The 27810-nt window shown below is 48.4% G+C and overlaps 1 protein-coding gene across 1 annotated transcript in view; it reads right to left on the reverse strand.

The window, feature by feature from the left end:
- Positions 1–27810, reverse strand: part of CEP152 (centrosomal protein 152) — an 83630-nt gene that overhangs the window by 23492 nt on the left and 32328 nt on the right. The window contains exons 13-19 of the mRNA XM_069766034.1: positions 27340–27547; positions 26818–26934; positions 18348–18478; positions 17699–17827; positions 17451–17586; positions 17176–17367; positions 15714–15983 (exon numbers count right to left, since the gene is read on the reverse strand). Coding sequence (XP_069622135.1) covers positions 15714–15983; positions 17176–17367; positions 17451–17586; positions 17699–17827; positions 18348–18478; positions 26818–26934; positions 27340–27547 — 1183 coding nt within the window. The remainder of the gene's footprint in view (positions 1–15713; positions 15984–17175; positions 17368–17450; positions 17587–17698; positions 17828–18347; positions 18479–26817; positions 26935–27339; positions 27548–27810) is intronic.

Genomic DNA, 27810 nt, shown 5'->3' on the forward strand with positions numbered 1-27810 from the left:
GTTGTTTTAATGGTTTACGTCGGAATATTACCGGGACGGACCTCTCTGCCCAGAGGAGAATCTTGGAGACTTCGGTCAAGGCCAAAGGACTCCGGATTCCTCCCTGGTGGTTGACATAAGCCAATGCCGTGGCGCTGTGTGTCTGAACGTGGACTGGAAAACCTGTGAGGATGTTCTGCCAATGCAGAAGAGACAAAAGGATGGCTCAGATCTAGAGTATGTTGATTGGAAGAGACTTCCCTGCCAGTGAGAAAATCGGCCATGGACCTTGAGGTGTCGGAAAACTGCTCCCCAGCCGAGGAGACTGGCGTCCGTTGTAATCACCTGCCAGTGAATTGGAAGGAAGGACCAACCCTGAAGAATGAGAGATACGAACTGGACAGTCCAGGGAAAGAAGGGATCTGTTCCACTGGGGCAAGATGGTCTGCAGAAGTGACCTGGTGCAGAACTGTGCAAAGGTGATTGCCTCCACAACCGCCACCATCCTGCCCAGAAACACCATGACCTAGTAAAGGGAGAGAGACAGTGGGGCCTGAAAAGACCAAACCCCCGTCAAAATGCTACTTTCTTTTCCTTGGGAAGGAACACCCTTGCTTGAAGGGTGTCAAAAACCATGGCCAAGAATATAAGCCTCAGAGCAGGGACTAGACAGGACTTTGACCTGTTGATTAACCAGCCGAGTCAAAACTGGGTATCGAAAGTGATGGACAGACTTTCCTGAGCCAGGGAAAGGGACGGAGCCTTGATGAGGATATCATCAAGATAGCGGGTGACTAAAAAACCTCTGATCCAAAAGAATGGCCATCTCCGCTACCATTATCTCTGTGAAGACTCTGGGAGCGGTTGTGAGACCATAGGGCAGGGAAACAAATTGAAAGTGGTCTTGCCGGACGGCAAAAGGCAGGAATGACTGATAACCTGGAAAATCGGAACATGGAGATATAAGTCTTGGATATCCACAGAGTACAGGAACTCCTGTGGTTCCTTAGACGCTCTTATAGAGCGTAGGGATTCTATCCTGAAGTGATGTAGATAAACCCTTTTGTTCCGTATTTTGAGCTCCAGGATGAGCCAAACTGACACATCCTTTTTTGGAATCGCAAAGAGGTTGGAATAGAAACCAGAAAAGTGTTCCTGTTGTAAAATGGGGATGATGACGCCTGATCTGAGAAGACAGGTGATGGATGCGAATAAAAATTGGAACCAGAAAGGGGTCTCTGGAGGACAAGTTTGGAAGAACCGATTTGGGGGTTAAGAAATTATTTCTATTTTCTATCTTAAAGATATGACCTTTCCGACCCAGGCGTCCTCGACAGACAGGAGCCAAGCAACCTTGAAAAACAGGAGACGACTGCCCACTCTGGGAGAACTCTTGGGCTGCGGAGAAGTCATGTGGAGGAGAATCTGCCAGGTCTGTTCCTGGAAGATCTACACTGCCTGCTGAGGGGAAGCCAGGAGGGAGTCTGTTTAAAGGACGCCATTTTCCTAGCCTGTCGTGCTTGCGGCCTCTTCTGGCAAGACAACGTTAACGTGAAGTGCCAAAAGGCCTAAACCTATGCTTCAGGGGAGGACGTCGAGACTTTGCCTGAGGAAGGAGAGAACTCGTCCCACCATTAGAGTCCTTTATAATTTGGTCCATCCTGGTAGAAAACAGTCATGATCATTGAACAGTCAACTTGGTAAGAGTTTTTAGAAGACAAATCCGACTGCCAAGCATTTACCCAGATGGTTCTGCGGATGGCCACTATAATACTTGGCGCCTGAGCAGCACATGAGACAGCGTTGAGGGAGGCCGCTACTACATACTTTCCTGCATGAGAGATGTGGTGGTCTAGATCAGCTAACTCGGCAGAAGGAGATCCAGCAACGATGTCTTGCCAGAGTTGCTTAAACCATGGAGATACAGACTTTGACACCCATGTGGTGGCGAAGGCAGGGCATAAAGTGGAGCCCACTTCTTCAAAAGCTGACTTTGCAAACGAAACTATGAGTGTTATTAAGAGTCCTTGAGAGATGCCCCGTTTGTGAGAGGTGAACTGTGTTGGTGGATAGTCTGGAAACCGAGGGGTCCGCCTTAGGAGAAACTGTCCAGTTTTCAGCCAGATCAGAGGAGAAGGGATACAAGATACTGAGTCGTTTCCCTCTCTGAAAACATCTGATATTAATTTTACCGCTCTCTGGAGAGGACCTCCTGAAATTCCTTATGGGGAGCAAATACCCTAGGAGTTGGTCTTGAGCATCTGAAGGACACCAACTGTTCTGCGGGCTCTGTAGGCGAATGCTTAATATTAAAAGTCTAGTTGATCACGACAATAAGACTCTGGACCATGTCTCTCATGTTGGAGGCTTGATCATTGTCCAGATCAGAATCAGACTCAGAAACCATGTCCAAATCCGGTCTGAAAGCGAGTTTAGAGAGGACGAACGTGATGAAGCTGGCCCCCAAGAGGGACCCGGAGGGGACAGAGCGAGAAGAGGACCTGGAGCAACTCCCCTGCCTAATCATCTTACGACCATTAATGGTACACTTAGAGAGTATATCTTGAGATACAGCAGCCGCTACTGGGGAGGGGGGAATAGGCAACTTGTCCAGCACGAATACCAGAGACCAGGACACCTTGGTTGGTAAGATCCGAAATGGATTGCGACAGAGAAGTCGCCCATGCTGGGACGGGGGTGGGGGGGGCACTCTTGAGAGAAGCGGAAAAGGACTCCTGGGTAGTAAGAACAGGTGAATTATTACAGTCCTGACAGAGGGAAGAAGCTTGACCTGAGGGGGTCTGCATTTATAAGAGGAGTAAACAGTGTTTGACAAGTGTAGTAGAGGGCGGAGGGCGAAAGTGCTCTCCTTTAGGATTAGACATGACAGAGGTTGAGCAGACTCACTAATGCCAGAGCTTAGGGGACAGCAAGGAGATCCGCTGGGGAGAGTGTCAGTCTGCAGAGCACAGCTTACCCACAGGAGAGGAGGTCCTGAAAATTGTGCCAAGAGATCATGTAGAAGAGGATTCAGGTTGGCTGATTGGAGACACTCCTGGTCTTGAGAGGATCCCGTTTTGCAGCAGTATCCAGACACCAGCAAACGGCGATTGCAGAGCGGAAGAGGCGCAGAGCTCGTGCCAGTAGAGGAGAAACAAGGGGCGTGTCCACGCTGGGAGGGAGAAAGGCACGCTAGATGAGGTTGAAGAGGCGGGTGGAGTTAAGCGCCAGAGACTAGGCCAGGCTGAAGCCGGGGACTAAATTTTCAAATGAAGCTAGCAAAGGAAAGGTGAGCGGTGCGGAGCTCAAAGAACAGCCGGAAGAAAGATACTGAGATGTTTCCCTAACACACAAGCCCTCACACATAACATACTGCCCCCAGATATATGTAGATCTACAGGGATAGTGTATATGACAAACATTAAATAATGTATTTCATCCTCATCTTATCCTCATTTTTTCTTCTTCATCTTCTTCGCTCTTGCTCATGATTGAATGGGAAAAAAAAACACCGAACCTGTACAATCCTTTATACTTGTGAAGGGCCATCGGATGTCCAAGCTTCCTTGGACTGTGTGATGTCCGTTCCTCCTGAAAAACAGTCAGGCTCTGGTGGGAGAGCGGGCAGGAGAGGGGAGCCAGGACCATTCTTCGGATCACCTAAACACTTCATGTGTTAGGGGTTAGGGTCCTGCTGGCTAGACAGAAGAGGATACGGGGTTCACACCGTCTCTACGTAGGAGAACAGGGTGATTATTCACATTGTTTCCCTGCAGAGGTATGGAGAGAAGAAGCTTTTGAAAAATAAAAAAGGGAAAACACAAAACTGGAAAATAGGGATTTTTGTGTACTCACCGTAAAATCCTTTTCTCCGAGCCATTCATTGGGGGACACAGACCATGGGTGTATGCTGCTGCCACCAGGAAGCTGACACTAAGTGATACAAAGAAAGTTAGATCCTCCCCTGCAGTATACACCCTCCCAGCTAACCAGTTCGGTGCAAAAGCAGTAGGAGATCAATAACAACATATAAGCGTGTCACATTATATATGAGAGTATAACATATCAAGTGATAAAAACAAGCACAAACTAATAATAGGGAGGGAGCTGTGTCTCCCAATGAATGGCTCGGAGAAAAGGATTTTACGGCGAGTACACAAAAATCTCTATTTCTCCTTCGCCTCATTGGGGGACACAGACCATGGGACGTCCCAAAGCAGTCCCTGGGTGTGGACATCAGATCAGGCCATGTAGCCGCTACTTACAAGTGCGCCACCGCGGCCTGCAAAGTCCACCTGCCCAGACTCACATCTGTGGAAGTGTGTGAATTATAGTGCTTCAAGAATGCATGCGGACTGGAGGAATTCGCAAGCTTGCGGCCGTGCTTGCTGACGTCTGGTGCCTAGAGCCCTAAGACAGGGAGATAGGCTGACATCTAGCACGGAAGGACTCCTGGATGGAGAAAAGAATCCACCAGGCTAACATGGCCGATGAAACGGCTAAACCCTTCCTGTGACCGTCAGGAAGCCTACTTACCATCGAGAAGCCCAAGTAAAGTGTCCAACCTTCGGAAGGACGCCGTCCTCGATACGTACCCACTCGGAGCACTCACTTCTTCTAGATTATGGAGAACCCATTCCGTTTTGTGGACTGGAGCCGAAAGAGATGAGAGGACGATGCCTCTGCAACAGTGGGAATACACTACCCCATTGGCAACGAGGGAAGGGGATGGCTTGAGGGCAACCTTGCCTTGATGGTAATAATGAAAAAAGTCTGAAAGAACAGAGTGGCGAGCTCTGAAGACTCATTTTTTTTTTTTTCTGCTTTTTTGTCATCCTAATATAGTTCTTACCGATAACGGTATTTCTCTGAGCCCATGACGGCACCACGGAGAGAGGGGATCCGCCCACCAAGGACAGGAAACCTACGGATAAAAAGGCGGTACCACTCTCCTGCATCAGTTTGTTTACATATATAACGATGGGAGACTACTAAGACATTTGTAAAATTTTTAACTGTTTAGCATAAGATACCGCGTGACTTTAAACTATAAAAGGACTATGGCACTATTTCAATGTGTGCACCCATAAGTGAAGGGAGGGAATGTACGGGTGCCGTCATGGGCTCAGAGAAATACCGTTATCGGTAAGAACTATATTTTTCTCTGATCGCCCATGACGGCACCACGGAGAGAATTGCATAGATAGCACATTCAGGGGGGGACCACCGCCTCCAGAACCCTTTTACCAAAAGTAAGGTCTGAAGAGGAGATTAGGTCCAATCTATAGTGCCTATAGAATGTGGATGGTGAAGACCAGGTAGCAGCTCTACATATCTGGTCTATGGAAGCTCCAGCCTTCTCCGCCCAGGAAGTTGCTACTGCCCTCGTTGAGTGAGCCTTAACCTCCCCGGGAACGGACATCCCACTTGCTGAATATGATAGACTGATGGCGTCTGTGATCCATCTTGCTATGGTGGCTTTAGATGCTTTTTTCCCCTTCCGGGGACCCTGGAAACACACAAACAGAGAGGAATCCTCCATACTCTCTCTAGTCACTTCTAGGTAGTGTAAGAGACATCTTCTTACATCTAGTGTATGTAGTGTTTGTTCCTCCTTGTTCTTAGGGTTAGGGCAGAAGGAGGGGAGAGATATCTCTTGAGACCTGTGAAATTTTGAAGCCACTTTCGGGAGATATGCTGGGTCTGTTTTTAGGACAACCCTGTCCTCTAGAAATTGTGTGTGAGGAGGGTTGGCTGAAAGAGCCTGTAAGTCGCTGACCCTACGGGCAGAAGTGAGGGCGACTAATAGAGCTGTTTTGAGGGATAGCGTTTTTATTGTAGATTCATGTAATGGTTCGAATGGAGGACTGGTCAGGGCTTTAAGGACCAAGTTTAAGTCCCATTGAGGAACCACTTTTACTGGCAGAGGCCTTGATCTTCCTGCTGCCCTAATGAATCTAGAGACCCACCTATTTGAAGCTAGGTCAAAATTAAATAGGGCTCCTAATGCTGCCACGTGAACTTTTAGGGTACTGGTGGCTAAACCCATATCCAACCCGTTTTGTAGGAACTCTAATATGGAATTGATGGGAATCTCTTTCCCTATTTTTGCACCTGAAAATGACAGAAACTTTTTCCATATTTTGCCGTACTGTTTTGTTGTAACCGGCTTCCTACTTTTTAACAGAGTTGAGATTAACCTCGAAGAAAACCCTCTGCTTTCTAACATTTTCCTCTCAAGAGCCAGGCTGTCAAGTGCAAGTTCTTTACTTGTGGATGACAGATTGGGCCCTGTGACAACAGATTCTGGAGGTCTGGTAATACCCAAGGGTCGGATATTGACATTTTCCTCATCCATGAGAACCAAGGTCTCTTCGGCCAGAACGGGGCAATAAGAATGACCAGCGCCCCGTCCTCCCGAATCTTCCTCAGCACTGCTGGAATCAGAATGAGGGGAGGAAAGGCATAGATGGTGACCCCAAGGAATCAGGAACGCGTCCACAGCTACCGGGTTCCCCAGGGGAGATAGGGAGCAAAAGGAGGCTACTTTTTTGTTTAAATGGCTCACGAAGAGATCTATTTTGGGAACACCCCATTTTTGTGTGATCTGGGTAAATATCTCTGGATTTAGTTCCCATTCCCCCTGTTTTAGGCTGGATCGACTGAGGAAGTCTGCCTTGTAATTGTCTACCCCCTTTATGTGTAGGCTTGTCAGGGATAGAAAGTTGCTCTCGGCTAATTGAAGGATCGAGTTGGTCACTTCCATTAGGCTTTTGGAACGGGTACCCCCCTGATGGTTTATGTAGGACACTACCACCCGATTGTCCGACATCACCCTTACATGGTGAGATTGAAGGACTCCCGAGAATTCCTGAAGGGCAAATTTTACAGCCAGGAGTTCCTTCATATTGGAGGAATTGTTTACAAGGGAAGGAGACCAAATGCCCTGAGCTACCAAGTCGCCCAGATGAGCTCCCCACCCTGAGGGGCTTGCGTCCGTGGTTAGGACCTTTGATATCGGGATTACCCATGGGACTCCCTGGGAAAGATTTTCCTGCAACGTCCACCAAATCAGAGAGTGATTGGTGCGAGGAGATAATGTTAACCGCCCGTCTAAATGCTCTCCTAGGAGGATTTGCTCTGAAAGTAGCTGCCATTGGAGATCTCTTGAGTGTAGTTGGGCCCACTGGACCGCAGGAATGCAAGAGGTCATAGAGCCTAACAGGGACATGCCCTGACGGAGAGTTATAGAGGGGAGAGATTGTACTCTTAACGTTAAGCTCATTATCTTTTGTATTTTGCTCTCTGGGAGCCGGCATTCCATTTTCCTGGAGTCTAGAGTGAGACCTAGGTACTCCTGAACCTGAGAAGGCACCAATCTGGATTTCTCTAGGTTTATTAGCCAGCCCAGGTCTTTTAGAGAATGAATCACTAAATTTAGCTGATTCTTGCAATGTTGCGGGGAGGAGCCTATCACCAGAAAATCGTCCAGATATGGTACGATCAGGGTGTTTTCTTCCCTGAGGTGAGCCATTACCTCCGCGACCAGCTTTGCAAAGACCCTTGGAGCTATTGCTAGGCCAAATGGTAGGGCTGTGAATTGGAAGTGGCTTAGGACTCCCTTGATGTGAATTGCCATTCTGAGGAATCTTTGGTGATCCTTGTGTATTGGGACGTGATAATATGCGTCCTTCAGGTCCAGGACCACCATGAAGCATTGAGGAAACAGCATTTTGATTGATGATTTTATCGTTTCCATCTTGAATGCCTGAACCTCTAGGTAATTGTTTAGGTTCCTCAAATTGATAATAGTCCTGAAGGAACCGTCTGGTTTCTTTCTCAGGAACAGAGGGGAATAGTACCCTTGCCCTCTTTCTTGAGGGGGAACTTCCAGGAGTACTCCTTTTTTTACTAACCCCACAATCTCGTTCTCTAGTGTTAACTGCTCTTCTGCCGAGGATCTTATAGATGTTATCCTGAAAGAGGGACGGGGGTACCTCTTGAATGTTAATCTCAGTCCTGATTTTATGATGTTTAAGATCCATTGACTGGAGGTAATCTTTTCCCAGGCTGGGAGAAAGAGAGATAATCTCCCTCCCACCTGGGGCGAACCTTCATTGTGGAGGTTTCTTGCTGTCATTGAGGTTTTTGTTGAAGATAAACCCTTTATTCTTGTTCTTCTTATCTTCCCACTTCCCCTGGCCTCTCCCTGGGTTCTTACGGAAAAACCTCTTGTTCCGAAAGGGCTTCCTATAAGAGGGGAGACCCAGAGAGGGGAAGGACTTTTTCTTGTCCCCTGCTTTCTCCAGGATGTCGTCTAGAGTCGACCCGAACAGAAACTCTCCTTCGCAAGGGATGGTACACAGTTTCGTTTTCGTCTGCAGGTCACCTGGCCAATTCTTAAGCCAGAGGGCGCGCCTAGCCGCATTAGCAAACACTGCTGCTCTGGCGGACAGCCTGATGGAGTCGGCCGAGGCGTCAGCTAGGAAAGCCGCGGCCCCTCTCATTACGGGTAATGTGTTCAGAATTGAGTCCCGGGAAGTTTTCCCCTTTAATTGACTCTCTAGTTGGTTCAGCTAGATCATCAGCGAGCGTGAAGTGCATGCTGCTGCAACTGCCGGCTTCGGGCCTCCTCCTGCTGCCTCCCAGGACCCCTTGAGAAAGGCATCTGCCTTCTTGTCCATGGGGTCTTTTAGAACCCCCATGTCCTCAAACGGGAGGGCGAATTTCTTTGAGGCTTTAGCAATTGCTACATCTAATTTGGGGGCCTTCTCCCAAAAGGAGCACGATTCCTCCTCAAAGGGGTATTTCCTTTTTGGCGTTAAGAGAGTCTTCCTCATGGGCTTCTTCCATTCCTTCTTAATCAAGGCCGCGATTGCTTCATTAAGCGGAAAAGATCTTCTCTTTTTCTGTTCTAGGCCCCCAAACATGATGTCTTGTACTGTTTTTTTAGGATGGGAGTCTACCAACCCCATGGTACTTCTGACTGCCTTTATGAGGCCATCAGTATCCTCTAGAGGGAAACAGTTATGTCCCCCTGAGGAAGAAGTAGATGATGCAGATGAATCGGAGGAGACTGATGACATTGAACTCTCACTATCACTTTCGGATTTTGAGACTGGAGATGGGGACCTGTGTTTGGTCTTTCTCCTTTTTTTTCCACTTTTTAGTGACCTAAAGGTGTCCTCTACTTGCTCCTTAATTAGGCTTTTAAGATCTGTTGCAAACCCTGGAAGGTTTTCAGATACAGTCTGCTGAATGCAAGTATTGCATAGTCTCTTATCCCATGTAGGTGGAAGATCCTCTCTACAGATGGCGCAACTTTTGTGCTTAGTTTTAGCTACGCTTTTCCTCCCCTAAAAAGAGACAAATAACACTCTTACTGTCTCTGACATTCACGAAGATCCACTTACCACCTCCAGGACCCATAAATACCGGTTGGGGGTTCTCTGCCTCTGGCTTTCTCCCCGACGCCGTACTGGACTCCTTACTGTGTTGAGACCTTTGGCGTTCCTTGCTGGTGTCCTGGTGCCCTTTCTGCTGTCGCCTTTTTTGCTGCTGCTGCTGCTGCTGTGGCGATGCTGCAGGTGGAGGTGATTCGGGCAAAGGTGATGCCGGGTCGCTCATACTGCTGCTGGTCTGCGGATGCTGCCTCGAGCTTGGCTTAGCTGGCGCTCCTATTCTCTTGAGGCTCCTGCTTATTACTGCAGAGCCACTGGGAGGATATGGATTCTGCTATTTGAATCCTCACGCCGCTCCCCCGACCTGCGCAGTAGCGACCGCTGAACGCCGGCACATTAATCTTACATGGTGCCAAGACGCTCTAACAGCCGACCCACCGGCGCCTGCGCAGACCGCGCCAAGCGCCCGGCCGAAGTCACGCCGGCGCCTGCGCAGAGCGCACCAGGCGCCCGGCCGGAAGACACGCCGGCGCCTGCGCAAAGCTCACCAAGCGCCCGGCCGGAAGGCCCGCCGGCCAGGGGAAACACGCCGGCGCCTGCATGAAGCGCCCGGCGCATACCGGCGCACGAGCGCACCGCGAGACCAGCCTAGATCCCGGCATGCGCCGAACGGGAAGCAGAATGGCGCTGCTGACCGGCGCCCCCGGTCCTATGCAGACCCTGTAGCGCTTTCTCTGCACGCCCGGTGGCGGTGCAGCGTGCAGACTTATGCTTGCTTTAGGGAGGGTCGCGCTGCACCTCCCGCAACCACAGAGGGACACCCTGGATGTTGCCGCTGCTGCATCTTACCTGGGGAGGTGACCGCGAACTCCTTGTCACCTCCCCCGCACACCCTGTCGGCTCACTGGCTCCCAGTGGTGGCGCTTCGGGTCACCACCCTAGCCGAGGCAGAGGGACCCCAGCTGCCTGAATCGGACTGGTTGGTCCCGGAATTCCAACGACGACTGGTAAGTCCGTAGGTCTCCCATCAAGGACAGGAAACCAACTGATGCAGGAGAGTGGTACCGCCTTTTTATCCGTAGGTTTCCTGTCCTTGGTGGGCGGATCCCCTCTCTCCGTGGTGCCGTCATGGGCGATCAGAGAAAAAGGGGAGTGACCTTCCCTGATCGTAAAGTCTGTCCGGATCAAAAAAGGAGTCTACTGTAAGATCCCCAGGACCATTAAGGTCCAACAGATCTAACGGTACGCGGAAGGGAAGAACTACAGGTGAAGGGTCCCTGCGAGAAAGTCCAAAAATACTAGTACCGCAAGTGAGAAAACCTGACATGGTCAGCGCGGGTCTCCCGGGATCACTGGGGCCCTTCCTGCTTCCAAAGAGATCTCAGACATAGTGGAAGAGTTATGGGAATTGGTACCATGGAAGAACAGAGCATGCACTGCGATGGTCTTGGATCTCGAGGCCAAACCATGAACTGGAGTACATTGGCGTTCAGCTTGGACGCCATCCGCCTACATCTGGAGTACTCCAGTGAAGGCAGATCTGATGGAAGACTTCCGAGTGAAGTTCCCACTCACTCGAGGAGAAACCCTGACGGCTGAATATGTCAGCCGCCCAGTGTTCTACTCCAGGGATATGTACGGTTGAGATCACCGAATGATAGATCTCGGCCCATCAGAGAGTGCGAGGTACCTTGGCCATGGCGCTTGACTGTGGGTACTTGCTAGATGGTTGAAGTATGGCACAGCCATGGCATTATCCAATTGAAGACGGATGGTTGACCCGCCTAAAGGCAGTGGACCTGCTGTAGGATTAGCCGTACCGTTCGGATCCCCAGAGCAATGATCGGGAGAAGAAGACTGGCATTGGTATTCCCTAATAACCATTGGACCAGGAGAAGGCTCTGGATGAGGAAGGAGCTCAGAGACTACCCTTTGAAAGCCTGATTGGCTTGCTGAAAACGAGCGGAGCGAAAGAAACTGCGTCCATTGACGTCTTTTCCCTCAGAACCCTCCTAGGGAATTGAATGAATCGAGGGAATGAGTGATCAAGTGCACGAGCTCCCTGTCGAAGGGCCACGACCTTGACTCGAGAGAGAATTACCATCCTTCTTGTGTAGATCATCCTCTAAAAAGGATCTGCTGGGCTGGGAATGAGGAAAAAACTTGTCTAAGTTTAGCTGCTAGCCAAAGTGTGCAAGTGATATAGATGACTCAGCGTAGTCCTTGAAGAGCGGCTAGAAAGTCGACCAAATAGGGCAGGACGACCATGCTTCTAGGGTGCAAGAAGCACATGACAACCGCCATGACCCTTGCGACCACTCTGGTGCGGTAGCCAGGCCGAAGGGCAAGGTCGTGACTTGAGAATGCTGTTCGCGAATGGAAAGGCGAAGAGATTATTGTAGAGGGGAAAAATAGGAATGTGAGGTCTGTTGAAGTAATGGCTGAGCGGAGGAACTCCATCTGAAAAAGGAGGACCTTGTCAAAGGTTGTTAGAAGTTTGAGGTCCAGGAATGGTCTTACTTTTCATACCCTCCTTTTTGGAACCAAGATCCCTTAGATCTAGACTGTCCTGGACAACGCTTCCACTGCTGGTTGGGTCTCTAGAAAAGATATGATCCCTTGTTAGTCTCCCGCTCAGAAGATTTGATTGGCCAGCTATACTGTCTTCGGGGAAAGGCTACTTCTGTGAATCGAAGTAGTTAAGGTCTCTGACCAGGAGACTATTGGTCAAGCAACCCATGTGGCGGCTAAGGAAGAGTAGGGCGCTGAATCCGAAACCACAAGACGGAACGAACCAGATTTGCTATCCGACCGTCTGTGGTATTTTAATTGATGATACATCGGGCAGGGATACTGGTAGGTATACCACAAGAAATTCTATCCGGTTAATCTGCCAAGTGGCAGAATGCGGGGCTGCAACCAGCAGGTCTCTTGCCATCGTCGTGCAGAGAAGAAAATTAGGAGCCCTCGATCCACCATCCTCTTAACAGGGACGTGGAGAGGAATCGTCCGCTTTCTTGCATCATCCGCTAAATAGTGGTGATACAAAGGGGGGTGCTCGGATGCCAAAAATGTGTGCTTCTGTACATCCCCAGAGTTGAGGTCCCCGGGAGGACAGGGCAGGTTGTCTGGCGTTAAGCCTGGATGCAGAAGAGGATACATGGAGGCGACACTGCATGTGCTCGTCTGTTGAAGGTGTGGGGGAGAATCAGTGCCCTTTAAGGGACCCGTCGCCCATAAAAATCAGACCATGTATGGCATCCCACTTAGAGGCTTCTGTCCAGTGAATCGCTCGTCAATTTGTTGATGGTATAAATAGGAGAGTCCCTCTTTTTTCTGAAGCTCTGACAATCCAAGGCACTATCCGATCCATATTCAGTGTTGTTCTCAACAAATCATAGGGGAGAGATCAGGAAATGAAAACTTCCGTTTTCTAGACGCCTGTACGTTTTTCTAGAGTACTTGCGGCCCCTGCTAGCCGACGGCTCCCATGTAGTAGAGGGACCATGTATATCGGTCCTGTGAGCACTCCGAGCCACAGAGGGTTCACAGAGGGATTCAATCTCTTGGTCAGGGAAACCATGGGTTGCGGTTAGTGACAAAGTCCACTGAGGGGACTAGGTACTCCGAGATAAACTGGGATCAGCGGCGGAAGGCTCCAGAGCTCAGTTAGGGTGACCAGCTTCTGATTGATGATGTGCTCTTAAGACCAGTAAATAATGGTCATGCGCCTTTAAGACTAGGGAATACTGGTCGTGTGACTTTAGGAGGAGGGCATACTGTTCATGTGCCTTTAAAAGCAGGGCATACTGGTCATGTGTCTTTAAGAACCAGGGCCTACTGGTCACGTGCCTTTAAAGGGACACTGTCACCTGAATTTGGAGGGAACAATCTTCAGCCATGGAGGCGGGGTTTTTGGGTGTTTGATTCACCCTTTCCTTACCCGCTGGCTGCATGCTGGCTGCAATATTGGATTGAAGTTCATTCTCTGTCCTCCGTAGTACATGCCTGCACAAGGCAGTCTTGCCTTGCGCAGACGGGTACTATGGAGGACAGAGAATGAACTTCAATCCAATATTGCAGCCAGCAGGTAAGGAAAGGGTGAATCAAACACCCAAAAACCCTGCCTCCATGGCTGAAGATTGTTCCGTCCAAATTCAGGTGACAGTGTCCCTTTAAGAGCGGGGCATACTGGTCATGTGCCTTTAAGAGCGGGGCATACTGGTCATGTGCCTTTACGACCAGAGCATACTGGTCACGTGCCTTTAAGACCAGGGCATACTGGTCATGCGCCTTTAAGACCAGGTAAAACTGGTCATGTGCCCTTAAGACCAGGAACACTGATCATGTGCCTTTAAGACCAGGAATACTGGTCATGTGCCTTTAAGACCGGGGCATTTTTCAAGGATTACGCCAGAGGTGAAGCCCCTTCAGGGGAACTAGGTACTCTGGGAAGAGCCGGGAGCGGCGGCTCCTGAGCTCATTTGTTACGTACTCTGGGAAAGGTGACCGGCTTCTGGCAGAGCAGAGAATGCTGGTAATGTGCCCCTTTTAAACTAGGGAACCTTTAAGACCAGGGAATGCTGGTCATGTGTTTTAACAAAGCCAGGCAAAGCTGGGTGCGAGCGGGGGAGGGGTGCAGAGGGAGGATTCTCCTTACCGAGATTCTGAGTCCCCACGTCTGGAATAGCGCTGTCTTCAGCGCTGAATACCGCCGATGCGATGCAGCAGCCACTTCAGGATGAGCTTGTGTCTGGAGATGGCAGGAGGATGAAGATGGCCGCCGAGAATAGAGTTCTCGTCCTGAATGAGAGGCGCCTGAATGGGGGGGCAGAGCCTGCAGCGTGGCCTAGCATGGGCAGAGTTCCGGGTTGCGGCCTACACAAACCCGAAGCCTGGGGCTAAATTTTTGAAGGCAGCCGGCAGCGAAGGGAAAAAGCCGCCGGATGCGCAGAGCCCTCCAACCGCTCGAGTCCCGGCACTTACCCCAGTATGCAGCTTTGTTCAGCAGGTCAGAAAGGTAGAGAAAGGATCCTGTGCTGTTGCTGCTGTTTGGACGGTGCAGGGATAAGAAAAGTCCTCAATCCATCGTCCCTTTGGAGGTGGAGAGGAACCGTCCGCCTCCTTGTACCATCCGCTCTTAATAGTGGTGGTGCAGTGGGGGCTGATCGGACGCCACGCTGGAAGGTGCCTCTGTACAGCCGAGGGTAAAACCTGGTGGGCAGGGCTGAATGTCCGGCATTAGGCCTGGCTGCAGAAGAGGATACTGGAGGAGACACTACAGTGCTCGTCTGATAAGGGAGGGGGGAGATCGGTGCCCTTGAAGGGGCCCGTCGCCCCTAGAATCAGCTCAGGCAGTGGCTTCCCACGTCGCAGGAGAGGATACGGAGAGGTAAAACTCCCGTGCTCGCCTGTTGTTGATTCGGGAAGATCGGAACATGAAAGAATCCGTCGCCCCCTTCATCCGTTGTAAAAGGTAAAAAAGGTAAAAAGAGTTCTTTGGGTCTGAATAGCAGACCCGTCCGTGTGCCTCCTACGGACACTAAGCAAGAACTGGTTAGCTGGGAGCCAGCAGGAGGGTTTATACTGCAGGGGAGGAGCGAACTTTCTTTGTATCACTTAGTGTCAGCCTCCTGGTGACAGCAGCAGCATACACCCACGGTCTGTGTCCCCCAATGAGGCGAAGGAGAAATTATGAAAACTGAGGTAGCTATGGGTCTAGTGAAAGACATATGTCCACCTCCTACTGACACTAAGCTAAACTGGGTAACTTAGTGGCAGTTGGTGGGGTGTACACTGCTGGGGAGGAGTTCATTTTATTCTGCAAAGTGTTAGCCTGCTAGTGGCAGCAGCTTACACCCATGGATTCCTGTGTCCCCCAATGAAGCGATAGAAAAAAGCTAAATTATCAATGGATAAGTAATAAATGTTTAAGGCCAGAACAAAACTTTAAGGTTCCTGGAGGTACTAGTTGTACATGAGCCAATCCAACTAATCCCATTCACAATAGTGCACCCTATGTTCTCAAGCCTACATTTTAATCTTCCACATGAGCAAAGCAAAACCAACCAAGGAGTAATAAAAATACATTACCAGTATGTGAGGTTTTTAAAAGGTAAAAATATATTAGAGTAAAAAAAGCTGAATTTATTTGGTATAATCATCCCAAATCTACATAAATTGTGGCTACAAAGCATATTTCTATGGTCAACCTCTCTGAATAATCAATTAAAGTAATTCTGCCCCAGATATTGACTGGCAATTCATGTGCTTCAACCTAGACGGAGTAAGTCTGCCTGCAAGTGTTAACACTAAAGAAACCACACATCTTACTTGCTTTGCAATATCCTCTCGATGCTGTGCTTCTAGATCATTTTGGACGTTCCGGACAGCCCTCTCTTTGTCTTGCACGGCCTTCTGAAGTTGAAGTTTTACTTCATTTAGCGTCTCAGTTCCACACGCAGATTGTGAGAGGTGCGGCTCATCTGTCTGCACGGCATGATCTTCCAAGGTCTGCAGCGACTTTGCACTGGCATCCTGCACTGCTCGGTCTAGTTTATGTCTCCACTGGTTTTCCATATCCTGAATCCTTAACTCCGTTTTCTAATAAATGAGAACAAGATTTCCACTAACTAATGAAGCTGGGCGCATTTTTAAAACAAAAAAGGGAAGACAACAATCTTGTATCTTTATTTAAACATGTGCCTGTTCAGGTAATGAGCATTATAGTCCTTACATCACTGACCGCACTGCTTACTTGTACAGCAAGTATGCCCCATCAGTTTGATTGATAGTTTGCTGCAGAAAGTACCATCATGAAAATGCCGGGGTGTGTGCTTACAGCCATCACTCACAATATGGACTCTTCGTATACCCCATAACTGAAAGCTGGCTGATACCAGGAGGAAACAAGTTGATTTTCCTCCAGTAGCCAAACTTTCATTAGGCTAGCCAACCAGCATTCAAATGCTATTTACCTGCCGATAGATAGCGTTTTCCGAAGTGACAAGTTCGCTTTAACTTCTCCTTTGGTAGTACAAAAGGAAAAAACATAATGACTGGCAAATTTCCCCATAAATTTCCCCATAAATCACAGCCCGAGCAAGGAGGGTATTAATCATAGAGGCAGCACAGAGACTAAAATGTAACCCTGAAAGAGTTGCAGAGTTCCCAAGCACAGACTGGAGTAAATGTCCATATGATCACAATAAGCCGTAAACTCCATAGTGGTGGCCTTAATGGAAGAGAGGGCAGGAAAAAGCCTTTACATACACATAAAAATTGTAAGGCTCATTTTGACTTTGCCAAAAGACATGTGGGGGACTCCCCGAATATATGAAGGAAGGTGTTGTGGTCAGGTGAGACCAAAATTGAACTTTTTGGCCACTAAGGTAAACACCATATCTGGCACCAAACCAACACAGCTCATCCTCCCAAGCACACAAGCATACTCGGATAACACCTTATCCGAGCATGCTCGATCTTCACAAATGGAAATCTCATAGAGACTTTTCCAAAGCGACTTGCAGCTGTAAGTGGAACAATAGGAGGCTCTACAAAGTACTGACTTTAGGGGCTGAACAGTTATGCACACACTAGCTTTCAGTTATTTTATCCTATTTGTTGTTTGCGTCACAATAAAAAGAAAACCAAATATTTACAGTTGTAGGCATGTTCTTTACATGAACTGGTGCAAGCCCTCAAAAACAAAACAAAAAAAAACCAGCTATAACAAAGTTAGCTCATAATATCAGAATATTCCCTATATCTACAGGGCTGAATTTGGTCCACATACCTTCTGGTGCTCCTTTATCCAGCTGTCTTTTGCCAGTGTTATCTGTGCATCCAGTTGTTGCTTTATCATGCATTCCTTTTCCTTTTCCCACTGAGCCTTCGCATCAGAGAGAGACGACTGGTACTTAAACTCTAGCTCTGTTTTTAGAGCTTGCAAAGTCATTTCTTTGTCTTGCATCAGTTTTTCTCTCCACTTGCAAAAATAAAAATAAAATAAATCAAGCATCTTTTGTCATAACACATTTTATATTGAACAGATCAAAATATCCCATGTACCTTTTCTTCATTCAGCTGAAACTCTTTCTTCAGACTGTCTCGGACATTATCTTCTAGAGTATCCTTCTCTTTACAAACTGCTATATAACATTCCTGCACTGCCGTCATCTCATTGGTCAACTCAGCGATTTGGGATCTGCATGGAATTATGAAAAATGGTATGATTTAATTATTGAACACACATATTGGAGTAAAGCTAAAGTCCTATACACCGACAACCCATTAATAAGGCAAATACAGAGTCTTACTGTAAATTAGCTATTTTAGTGTCGTACGCCTGACTTAGCTGTCCCTTCTCTGCTTCAAAATTTGCACTCAGCTCCATCCTCATGTGGTTCTTAATGTCCACGTGATGCTGCTCATACATGCGCTCACACCTGGGAAGACAACGATTTATTAGTCCACATCCAATTTGAAAATGTGTCCAATAATTACAGCGCTGCACAGTTAATTTAAACCCTTTAAATTTGAACTTTCTTCCCATTCTTCCAAGACATCGTAACTTTTTTTTTTTTATTCCCTTAAGTCCCACTATTCCATTCAAAAAACTGAAATATTTGCGATTCAACTATATACAAGCTGATCAGCGGTCGTTTACTACTTTGATTAGAGAGTCTGACAAATATTCTGTGCGTACAGAACAATTGTTAATACGATCGTTCTTTGCCCGTTGATTTTTAAGCCTGCTGAAAAATCATTACACCCGATGAATGAGCATTTTGCTCGTTTGTTGTGCGACTGCCAGCCTGTTTAAAAGGGCCGATAGTTGAGAACGAGTGTTCCTACAAATGCTCGCTCCCCCATTATTGCCAAGTCTAAATAGGCCATTACAGCTGAATGTATATTTATCTCCTCAAATTAGGACAGAAGCACAATACACCAAGATTCGGCAGGCACCTTTCAATAGATTCCTTCTTATCCTTATCAAAGTCTTCCAGCATTTGTCTCATTTCACTGCAGAGTTGCTGGTTCGCAGCCTTCAATTTTGCCTCATTTGCGGTCAGTTCATTGATACACAGCAAATGTTTCTGCAGAAAATAAATGGAAACAATATTATTATTACAGTGCCTTTTATTCCATGGCGCTTTACATGTGAGGGGGGTAAACATAATAAAAAACAAGTACAATAATCTTAAACAACACAAGTCACGACTGGTACTGGAGGAGAGAGGACCCTGCCCGCGAGGGCTCACAATCTACAAGGGATGGGTGAGGATACAGTACAGTTTTTGAAGGTTTCGATGGTAGGCGAGAGTCTGATGTGCTGTGGAGTGGAGTGTTCCAGAGTAGGGGTGATACGCGGGAGAAATCTAGCATGCGATTGTGGGAAGAGGAGATAAGAGGGGACTAGAGAAGGAGATCTTGTGAGGATCGGAGGTTGCGTGTAGCAAAGTACTGGGAGACGAGGTCACAGATGTATGGAGGAGACAGGTTGTGGATGGCTTTGTAGGTTTATGGTTAGGGTTTTGAACTGGAGTCTCTGGGTAATGGGGAGCCAGTGAAGGGATTGACAGAGGGGAGAAGACGGGGAATAGCGGGGGGGGGGTATGAGAGGATTAGTCAGGCAACAGAGTTTAGAATAGATTGGAAGGGTGCAGAGTGTTAAGGCCCCGTCACACATAGCGAGATCGCTAGCGAGATCGCTGCTGAGTCACAAGTTTTGTGACGCAACAGCGATCTCAGTAGCGATCTCGCTATGTGTGACACGTACCAGCGATCAGGCCCCTGCTGTGAGATCGCTGGTCGTGTCAGAATGGCCTGGGCCATTTTTTGATCGTTGAGGTCCCGCTGACATCGCTGAATCGGCGTGTGTGACGCCGATTCAGCGATGTCTTCGCTGGTAACCAGGGTAAACATCGGGTAACTAAGCGCAGGGCCGCGCTTAGTAATCCGATGTTTACCCTGGTTACCATCCTAAAAGTAAAAAAACAAACGCTACATACTTACCTATCGCTGTCTGTCCTCGGCGCTTTGCTTCTCTGGTCTGGCTGTGAGCGCCGGTCAGCCGGAAAGCAGAGCGGTGACGTCACCGCTCTGCTTTCCGGCCGCTGTGCTCACAGCCAGACCAGAGAAGCAGAGCACTGAGGACAGACAGCGATAGGTAAGTATGTAGCGTTTGTTTTTTATTACTTTAACGATGGTAACCAGGGTAAACATCGGGTTACTAAGCGCGGCCCTGCGCTTAGTTACCCGATGTTTACCCTGGTTACCGGGGACCTCGGGATCGTTGGTCGCTGGAGAGCTGTCTGTGTGACAGCTCTCCAGTGACCAAACAGCGACGCTGCAGCGATCCGGATCGTTGTCGGTATCGCTGCAGCGTCGCTATGTGTGACGGGGCCTTTAGAAGGGTGGTCACAGAGCAGGAGGTTGCAGTAGTCAAGGCAGGAGATGATGAGGGCATGGACTAGGGTTTTTGCAGATTCATGATTGAGGAATGTACGGATCCAGGAAATATTTTTGAGTTGAAGTTGGCAGGAAGAGGAAAGGGCTTGGATATATGGTTTGAAGGAGAGATCAGAGTCAAATATTACCCCGAGGCAGCGAGCTTGTGGGACTAGGGGCGAGTGAGCAGCCATTTACTTTAATGGATAGGTCTGTTGGGGGAGTCGAGTGAGATGGGGGAAAGATGATGAGTTCGGTTTTGTCCATGTTAGAATAGACAATAAAAAAAAATTAAAAAATTCATTAGCTAGCCAGTGTGTGTTGTATTAGTTACAGACAAAAATATTTTTTCATTTATTGAGACAAATTCAAGTTTCTTCTGTATTAAAGAGGTACACTAGAAAAATTAAACATTTTTTTTTTTAATCCACATTACATCAAACACTATAAAGGCTCATATCCATATTTCTGTTTTGATTGCCACGTCAATAGCTTTTTTAGAACTACTCACTGTGAAGCTGATGCTGTTTCTGAGCGCTCCCCTCCCTTTTTTGGATGCTACTTTACTGATCAGGGGCGCAATTTTCTTCTTGCGCTTTATGGAAGATAGCCTCCTGACAACACCTCATCTCCAGTGGGTGCCTGTTTCTTTGTACAGTCATGGTTTGTTCAGCTCTGAAGCCACACTCACACTGTGCTCCCTGCTGGTTCTTCATAACTTAATATTTCACATACAAGCAGTGAAGGTGCGGGTAGGGAGCGCAGAACGCACCATGACAGTTCACAGAATGTAATGGCTTGTTCTGTGCTTCCTGGCTAAACATTCACAGCCATCTTGTATGTGATACGTAAATGTGCATATTACAAGCTAGGAAATGTCACATACAAGCTGTGAAAGAGCAGGCAGGGAGCACACGGAGAATGAAACAAGCCATGACATCAGGCTTTGTCAAGAGCGGTCTTCCATAAGGTGCAAGAATCAATCCAAGCACTCTGATCCGTGAAAGCAGGGAAGTTGGGGAGCAGCATCAGTATTACAGTAAGTAGCTCTAAAATAGGGATTTTTGTGTACTCACCGTAAAATCCTTTTCTCCGAGCCATTCATTGGGGGACACAGACCATGGGTGTATGCTGCTGCCACCAGGAGGCTGACACCAAGTAATACAAAGAAAAAGTTAGCTCCTCCCCTGCAGTATACATCCTCCTGCTGGCTCCCAGCTAACCAGTTCGGTGCAAAAGCAGTAGGAGATCAATAACGACATATAAGCGTAAAGCATGTCACATTATATATAAGAGTATAACATATCAAAAGATAAAAACAAAGCATAAGCTAATAACAGGGTGGGAGCTGTGTCCCCCAATGAATGGCTCGGAGAAAAGGATTTTACGGTGAGTACACAAAAATCCCTATTTCTCCTTCGCCTCATTGGGGGACACAGACCATGGGACGTCCCAAAGCAGTCCCTGGGTGGGGACAACATCACTTCAGGCCGTGTAGCCGCTACTTACAAGTGCGCCACCGCGGCCTGCAAAGTCCACCTGCCCAGACTCACATCTGTGGAAGTGAGTGAATTATAGTGCTTCAAGAATGCATGCGGCCTGGAGGAATTCGCAAGCCTGCGGTCGTGCTTGCCGACGTCTGGCGCCTAGAGCCCTCAGACAGGGAGATAGGCTGGCATCTAGCGCGAAAGGACTCCTGGATGGAGAAAAGAATCCAACAGGATAACGTGCCCGAAGAAAAACGGCTAAACCCTTCCTGCGACCGTCAGGAAGCCTACTTACCATCGAAAAACCCGAGTAAAATGTCCAACCTTTGGAAGGACGTCGTCCTCGATACGTACCCACTCGGAGCACTCGCTTCTTCCAGATTATGGAGAACCCATTCCGCTTTGTGGACTAGAGCCGAAGGAGATGAGAGGACGATGCCCCTGCAACAGTGGAGATATAATACCCCTTGGCAACGAGGGAAGGGGATGGCTAGAGGGCAACCTTGCCTTGAAGGTAATAAGGAAAAAAGATAAAGAACAGAGCGTCGAGATCTGAAGACTCATCAGGAGGACAAGAACGCAAAGAAAGAAGGGGAGAGACCCTCCCTGATAGAAAAGTCTATCCGGATCAGAAAAGGAGTCCACTGTAAGATGCCCAGGATCATTAAGGTCCCACGGATTTAACGGTACGCGGTAGGGAAGAACTACAGGTTAGGGCCTGCAAGAAAGACCATATTTCCAGCTTGAGACAATAAGCCGGAAAAATACTAGTACCGCAAGCGAGAAAAAAAAAAAAAAAACCTGACATGGTCAGTGCGGGTCTCCCGGGATCACTGGGGCCCTACCCGCTTCCAAAAAGGATTCAGACGTAGTGGAAGAGGGGTTATGGAAATTGGTACCATGGAAGAATAGATCATGCACTGCAATGGTCTTGGATCGCGAGGCCAAACCATGAACTGGAGTACATTGGCATTCAGTTTGGACGCCATCCGAACTACCTCTGGAGTACTCCAGTGAAGGCAGGTCCGATGGAAGATTTCCGAGTGAAGTTCCCACTCACTTGAAGAAAAGCCCGGACGGCTGAATATGTCTGCCGCCCCCAGTGTTCTACTCCAGGGAATGTACTGTTGAGATCACCGAAGATAGAACTCGGCCCATCAGAGAGTGCGAGGTACCTTAGCCATGGCACTTGACTGAGGGTACTTGCTAGATGGCTAACTTGGGGCACAGCCGAGGCATTATCCAACTGAAGACCCGCCAGAAGGCAGAGGGCCTGCTGAAGGAATAGCCGTACCGTTAGGATCTACAGAGAGATGATCGGGAGAAGAAAACTGGCAATGGTATCTCCCAATAGCCCTTGGGCCAGGAGAAGGCTCTGGAAGAGAAAGGAGCTCAGAGACTACCCTTTGAGAGCCTGATTGACTTGCAGAAAACGAGCGCAGCGAAGGAAACTGCTTCCGTAGATGTCCTTTCCCTCAGAACCCTCCTAGCGAATTGAAAGAACCGAGGGAATGAGAGATCAAGTGCGCAAGCTCCCTGTAGAAGGGCCACGACCTAGACCCGAGAGAGAATAACCATCCTTCTTGGGCAGGATCATCCTCAAAGAGGATCTGCTGGGCTGAGAATGAGGGAAAAAAAAAACTTGTCTAAGTTTAGCTGCTAGCCCAATAGAGAGGTAATTGCAAGTGATATGGACGACTCAGCGTAGTCCTAGGAGAGCGGCTACAAAGTCGACCAAATAGGGCAGGACGACCATGCTTCTAAGGTGCAAGAAGAACATGACAACCGCCATGACCCTTGCGACCACTCTGGTGTGGTAGCCAGGCAGAAGGGCCAGGTCGTGAAAATACTGTTCGCGAATGGAAAGGCGAAGAGATTATAGTAGAGAGGAGAAATAGGTATGTGAGGGTAAGAATCCCGAATGACGATGGATGCCAGAAAACAACCACGTTTCTCTGTTGAAGAAGTGGCTGAGCGGAGGAACTCCATCCGAAAAAAGAAAGGGCCCTGTCAAAGGTTGTTAGAAGTTTGGGGTCCAAGAATGGAGATACTTTTCATTCCCTCCATTTTGGAACCAAGATCCCTTAGATCTAGACTGTCCTGGCCAATGCTTCCACTGCTGGTTGAGCCTGAAGAAGAGATACGATCCCTTGCTAGTCTCCCGCTCAGAAGATTTGATTGGCCAGCTATACTGTGGAACGAAGTAGATAAGGTCTGGGACCAGGAGACTTTCATTCTCTCCCTTTGGTCAAGCAACCCATGTGGCGGCTAAGGAAGGGTAGAGCGCTGAACCCGAAACCACAAGACGGAACGAACTAGATTTGCTATCCGACCGTCTGTGGAATCTTAATTGATGATACACCGGCCAGGATACTGGTAGGAATACCGCAAGAAATTCTGCCCGGCGAGTCTGCCAAGTGACAGAATGCGGGACTGTAACCAGCAGGTCTCTGCCATCGTCGTGCAGAAAAGAAAATAAGGAAAAACCTCGATCCACCATCTTCTTAACAGGGAAGTGGAGAGGAATCGTCCACTTTCTTGCATCTGATACAAAGGGGGGAAAAACCTCCCTGTTGGGATGCCACAAATGTGGACGCCACATCCCCAGAATTGAGGTTTCCGAGTGGACAGGGCAGGTTGTGGCGATAGACCTGGATGCAGAAGAAGATACATGGAGGCGACACTCCGTGTGTTCGTCTGTTGAAGGTGTGGGGGGAAATCGGAGCCAGGGACCCGTCGCCCATAAAATTCCGACCAGGTATGGTATCCTACTTAGAGGTCTTCCAGTGCATCACCGTCAAATGTTGATGGAGATTTTCTAGAACCTGTACGTTTTTCTAGAATACTTGCGGCCCCTGCTAGCCGACGGCTCCCATTGTAGGAGAGGGAGCATGTGAGTGCTCCAGAGCTCAGTTAGGGTGACCAGCTTAGGATAGATGATGTGCCCTTAAGACCAGTAAATACTGGTCATGCGCCTTTAAGGCTAGGGGTTACTGGCCATGAGCCTTTAAGACCAGGGAATACTGGTCTTGTGCCTTTTGTAAGATGACATACTGTTCATGTGCCTTTAAAAGCAGGGCATGCTGAAATCCAGGAGATAATGGTCATGTGCCCTTAAAACCAGGGTATGCTGGTCATTTGCGTTTAAGACCAGGGTGTACTGGTCCTGAGCCTTTAAGTCCAGGGCATAATGGTCACGTGCCTTAAAGACCAGGGCATACTGGTCGTGTGCCTTTAAAAGCCAGGGCATACTGGACATGAGCCTTTAAGACCAGGGCATACTGGTCATGTGCCTTGAAAACCAGGACGTACTAGTCATGTGCCTTTAAGACCAGGGCATACTGGCTATTGCGTTTAAGACCAGGGGATACTGGTCACGTGCCTTTAAGACCAGGGCATACTGGTCATGTGCCTTGAAAACCAGGACGTACTAGTCATGTGCCTTTAAGACCAGGGCATACTGGTTATTGCGTTTAAGACCAGGGGATACTGGTCACGTGCCTTTAAGACCAGGGCATACTGGTCATGGCCTTGAAAAACCAGGACGTACTAGTCATGTGCCTTTAAGACCAGGGCATACTGGTTATAGCCTTTAAGACCAGGGCATACTGGTCATGTGCCTTTAAGACCAGGAAATACTGGTCACGTGCCTTTAAGACAAGGGCATACTGGTCACGTGCCTTTAAGACCAGGAATACTGGTCATGAAAGGAATGTTGGAACAAGTGCCTTAAAGACCAGCAAAGCTGGTAATGTGCCTTTAAGAACAAGTATGCTGGTCATGCTCCTTTAAGACCAGGGATGCTGGTCATGTGCCTTTAAGACGAGGGCATACTTGCCATGTGCCTTTAAGACCAGTGCCTACTGGCCCTGTGCCTTTAAGACCAGGGCATACTGGCCTGATTTAGTACTAAGGAAAAGGAGACCGGCTTCTGGCAGAGCAGAGAATGCTGGGGATGTGACCCTTTTAAAACTAGGGGACCCTTAAGACCAGGGAATGCTGGTCCTGGGTTTAATAAAAAGGCATGGAAAGCTGGGGATGCACCTATGGGCCCAGCGACTACCGGGCAGAGTATTAAATACCAGGGAATGAGTCACCAGGGAATGAGTCACCAGGGAATGAGTCATGAGAGCTTCATTGCTGGGAACTCACAGCTCTGTTTGCAAGCCTGCACACTGTACTATACATTCTGTAGTGTGCAGGAGCACCAGAGATTGCAGCCTTAAGTATATAAAAAACAGGGAAAGCTAGTCCCTTAATGCTGCCGGGATGCGTGCCGGGGGGGAGGGGAGATATTGGGGCGATTCACCTTACTCAGGTTCTGAGTCCCCCGTCTGGAATAGCGCTGACTTCAGCGCTGAAAAACCGCCGGCCGCAGCCCCCTCCAGAAGAAATAGTGACCGCAATGGAGGAGGAAGAAGATGGCCGCCGAGATCTCGTCTGGAACGAGAAGCGCCTGAATAGGGGGGCGGAGCCGCTAGAAGGAAGCAAGCGGTGGGCGGGGCTTCCCGGGATGCGGCCTAAACAGGGCCGAAGCCGGGGACTAAATTTATGGCTTCGGCCGGCGCGCACCCGCAGACTGAGGAGAAAAGTGCCGCGAAGCTCTGTGGGGACCCAGCCGCTATGAAGCCCTCCTCTGACCGCCGGAAAACCCAAATCTCACGGAGCACTTACCCCAATATGGAGGGGGTGGCAGATGCTGCAGGTAGGAGCTGTGCCCGGGTAGATAGGACGGTGCAGGGTTGGGGAGCCTCCATCCACCATCCCTGCAGAAGAGGGGTGGAGAGGAACCGTCTGCCTCCTTCCATCATCCGCTTTTTCAGTGGTGATGCAGTGGGGGCTGCTCGGACGCCACGCTGGAAGGTGCCTCTGTACAGCCGAGGGTAAAACCTGGTGGACAGGGCTGAATGTCCGGCAATAGGCCTGGCTGCAGAAGAGGATACTGAAGGTGAAACTCCAGTGATCGTCTGATAAGGGAGGGGGGAGATCGGTGCCCTTGAAGGGGCCCGTCGCCCCTAAAATCAGCTCAGGCAGTGGCTTCCCACGTCGCAGGAGAGGATACGGAGAGGTAAAACTCCCGTGCTCGCCTGTTGATGGTTCGAGGAGATCGGAACATGAAAGAATCCGTCGCCCCATTCGACCGTAGTAAAAAGTAAAAAACGGTAAAAAAGAGTTCTTTGGGTCTGAATAGCAGACCCGTCCGTGTGCCTCCTACGGACACTAAGCAAGAACTGGTTAGCTGGGAGCCAGCAGGAGGGTGTATACTGCAGGGGAGGAGCTAACTTTTTCTTTGTATTACTTAGTGTCAGCCTCCTGGTGGCAGCAGCAGCATACACCCATGGTCTGTGTCCCCCAATGAGGCGAAGGAGAAAAAAGCCCATGAAGTGGCAATTTAAAACAGTAAAATGGATACAAGACTTTATAGGTTTTTCTGTAACATGGATGCAAATACATCTCCCAGAACTTAACAAATATACATCTACTGCTTGATATTCAACCTCAATTTCTTGCTGAAGCTTTTCCACTTGCAGTCTATGAATCTCCTGCTTTGTTTCCGCTCCTCGACTATGTAAAGTTGCAGATTCCAAATGACTATCATAGTTCCTTGAATTGGCCTAGTGACCGGAATAAAATAAAAAAAAAAAAAAAAAAAAAGTACAATCAAAAGAAGGTCCTTCATTGCCATCTAAACATGTACTGTGCAGTATGACAGTGGTTAGCACAGCAGCCTTTCAGCTCTGGAGTCCTGGGTTCAAACCCCACCAAGGACACCATCTGCAAGGAGTTTGTATGTTCTCCCCATGTTTGCGTGGGTTTCCTCCGGGTTCTCCGATTTCCTCAAACACTCCAAAGACATACTGATAGGGAATTTAGTTTTTGAGCCCCATTGGGGACAGTGATGATAATGTCCGTAAAGTGCTGTGGAATGTTAGCGCTATATGAAAATAAAGATTACTTATTTATGACATACAAAGCTTCCATCCAGAGAGAGATACCAAGCACTAGGAATAGACAATCACCTTGCATTCCTTGGCCTCTTTTTCAGCACTTTCAAGTAGCTTTTTCAGTTCCTCAGTTTTTGATTGATACGCTTTCAGATCTGATTGCAGCTGAGAAATCTGCTGTCGCTTTGTTTTATTACTGTTCAAGCAGCGTTCAAGCTCAGCTTTCAGCTCTGTAGCAATGTCATCAGAAGAAAGGTCCTTTCGGAGACCAGCATGCATCATCCTTCACATATATAACACAAGATTAAAAAAAAAAAACATCAAATACTGGAAAACACTAACAAAAGTAGTGCTGGAAAACATACAAAAACACACGTGTAGCAATTCCAAATATGTGCACCAAGACGAGGAAGCAGTCCTGACCAATAGGACCAACAACTGTATTTTTAGTCCTACCAAGTTCTACATGATGACTTCTCCATGACATGCATTGACAATAGTCAATAAGTTTTTTTTGTTGTTTTTTTTTTTTTAAATGACGCAGAT

Source organism: Ranitomeya imitator, chromosome 4 (genome assembly GCF_032444005.1).
Source record: "Ranitomeya imitator isolate aRanImi1 chromosome 4, aRanImi1.pri, whole genome shotgun sequence".
Classification (NCBI taxonomy): domain Eukaryota; kingdom Metazoa; phylum Chordata; class Amphibia; order Anura; family Dendrobatidae; genus Ranitomeya; species Ranitomeya imitator.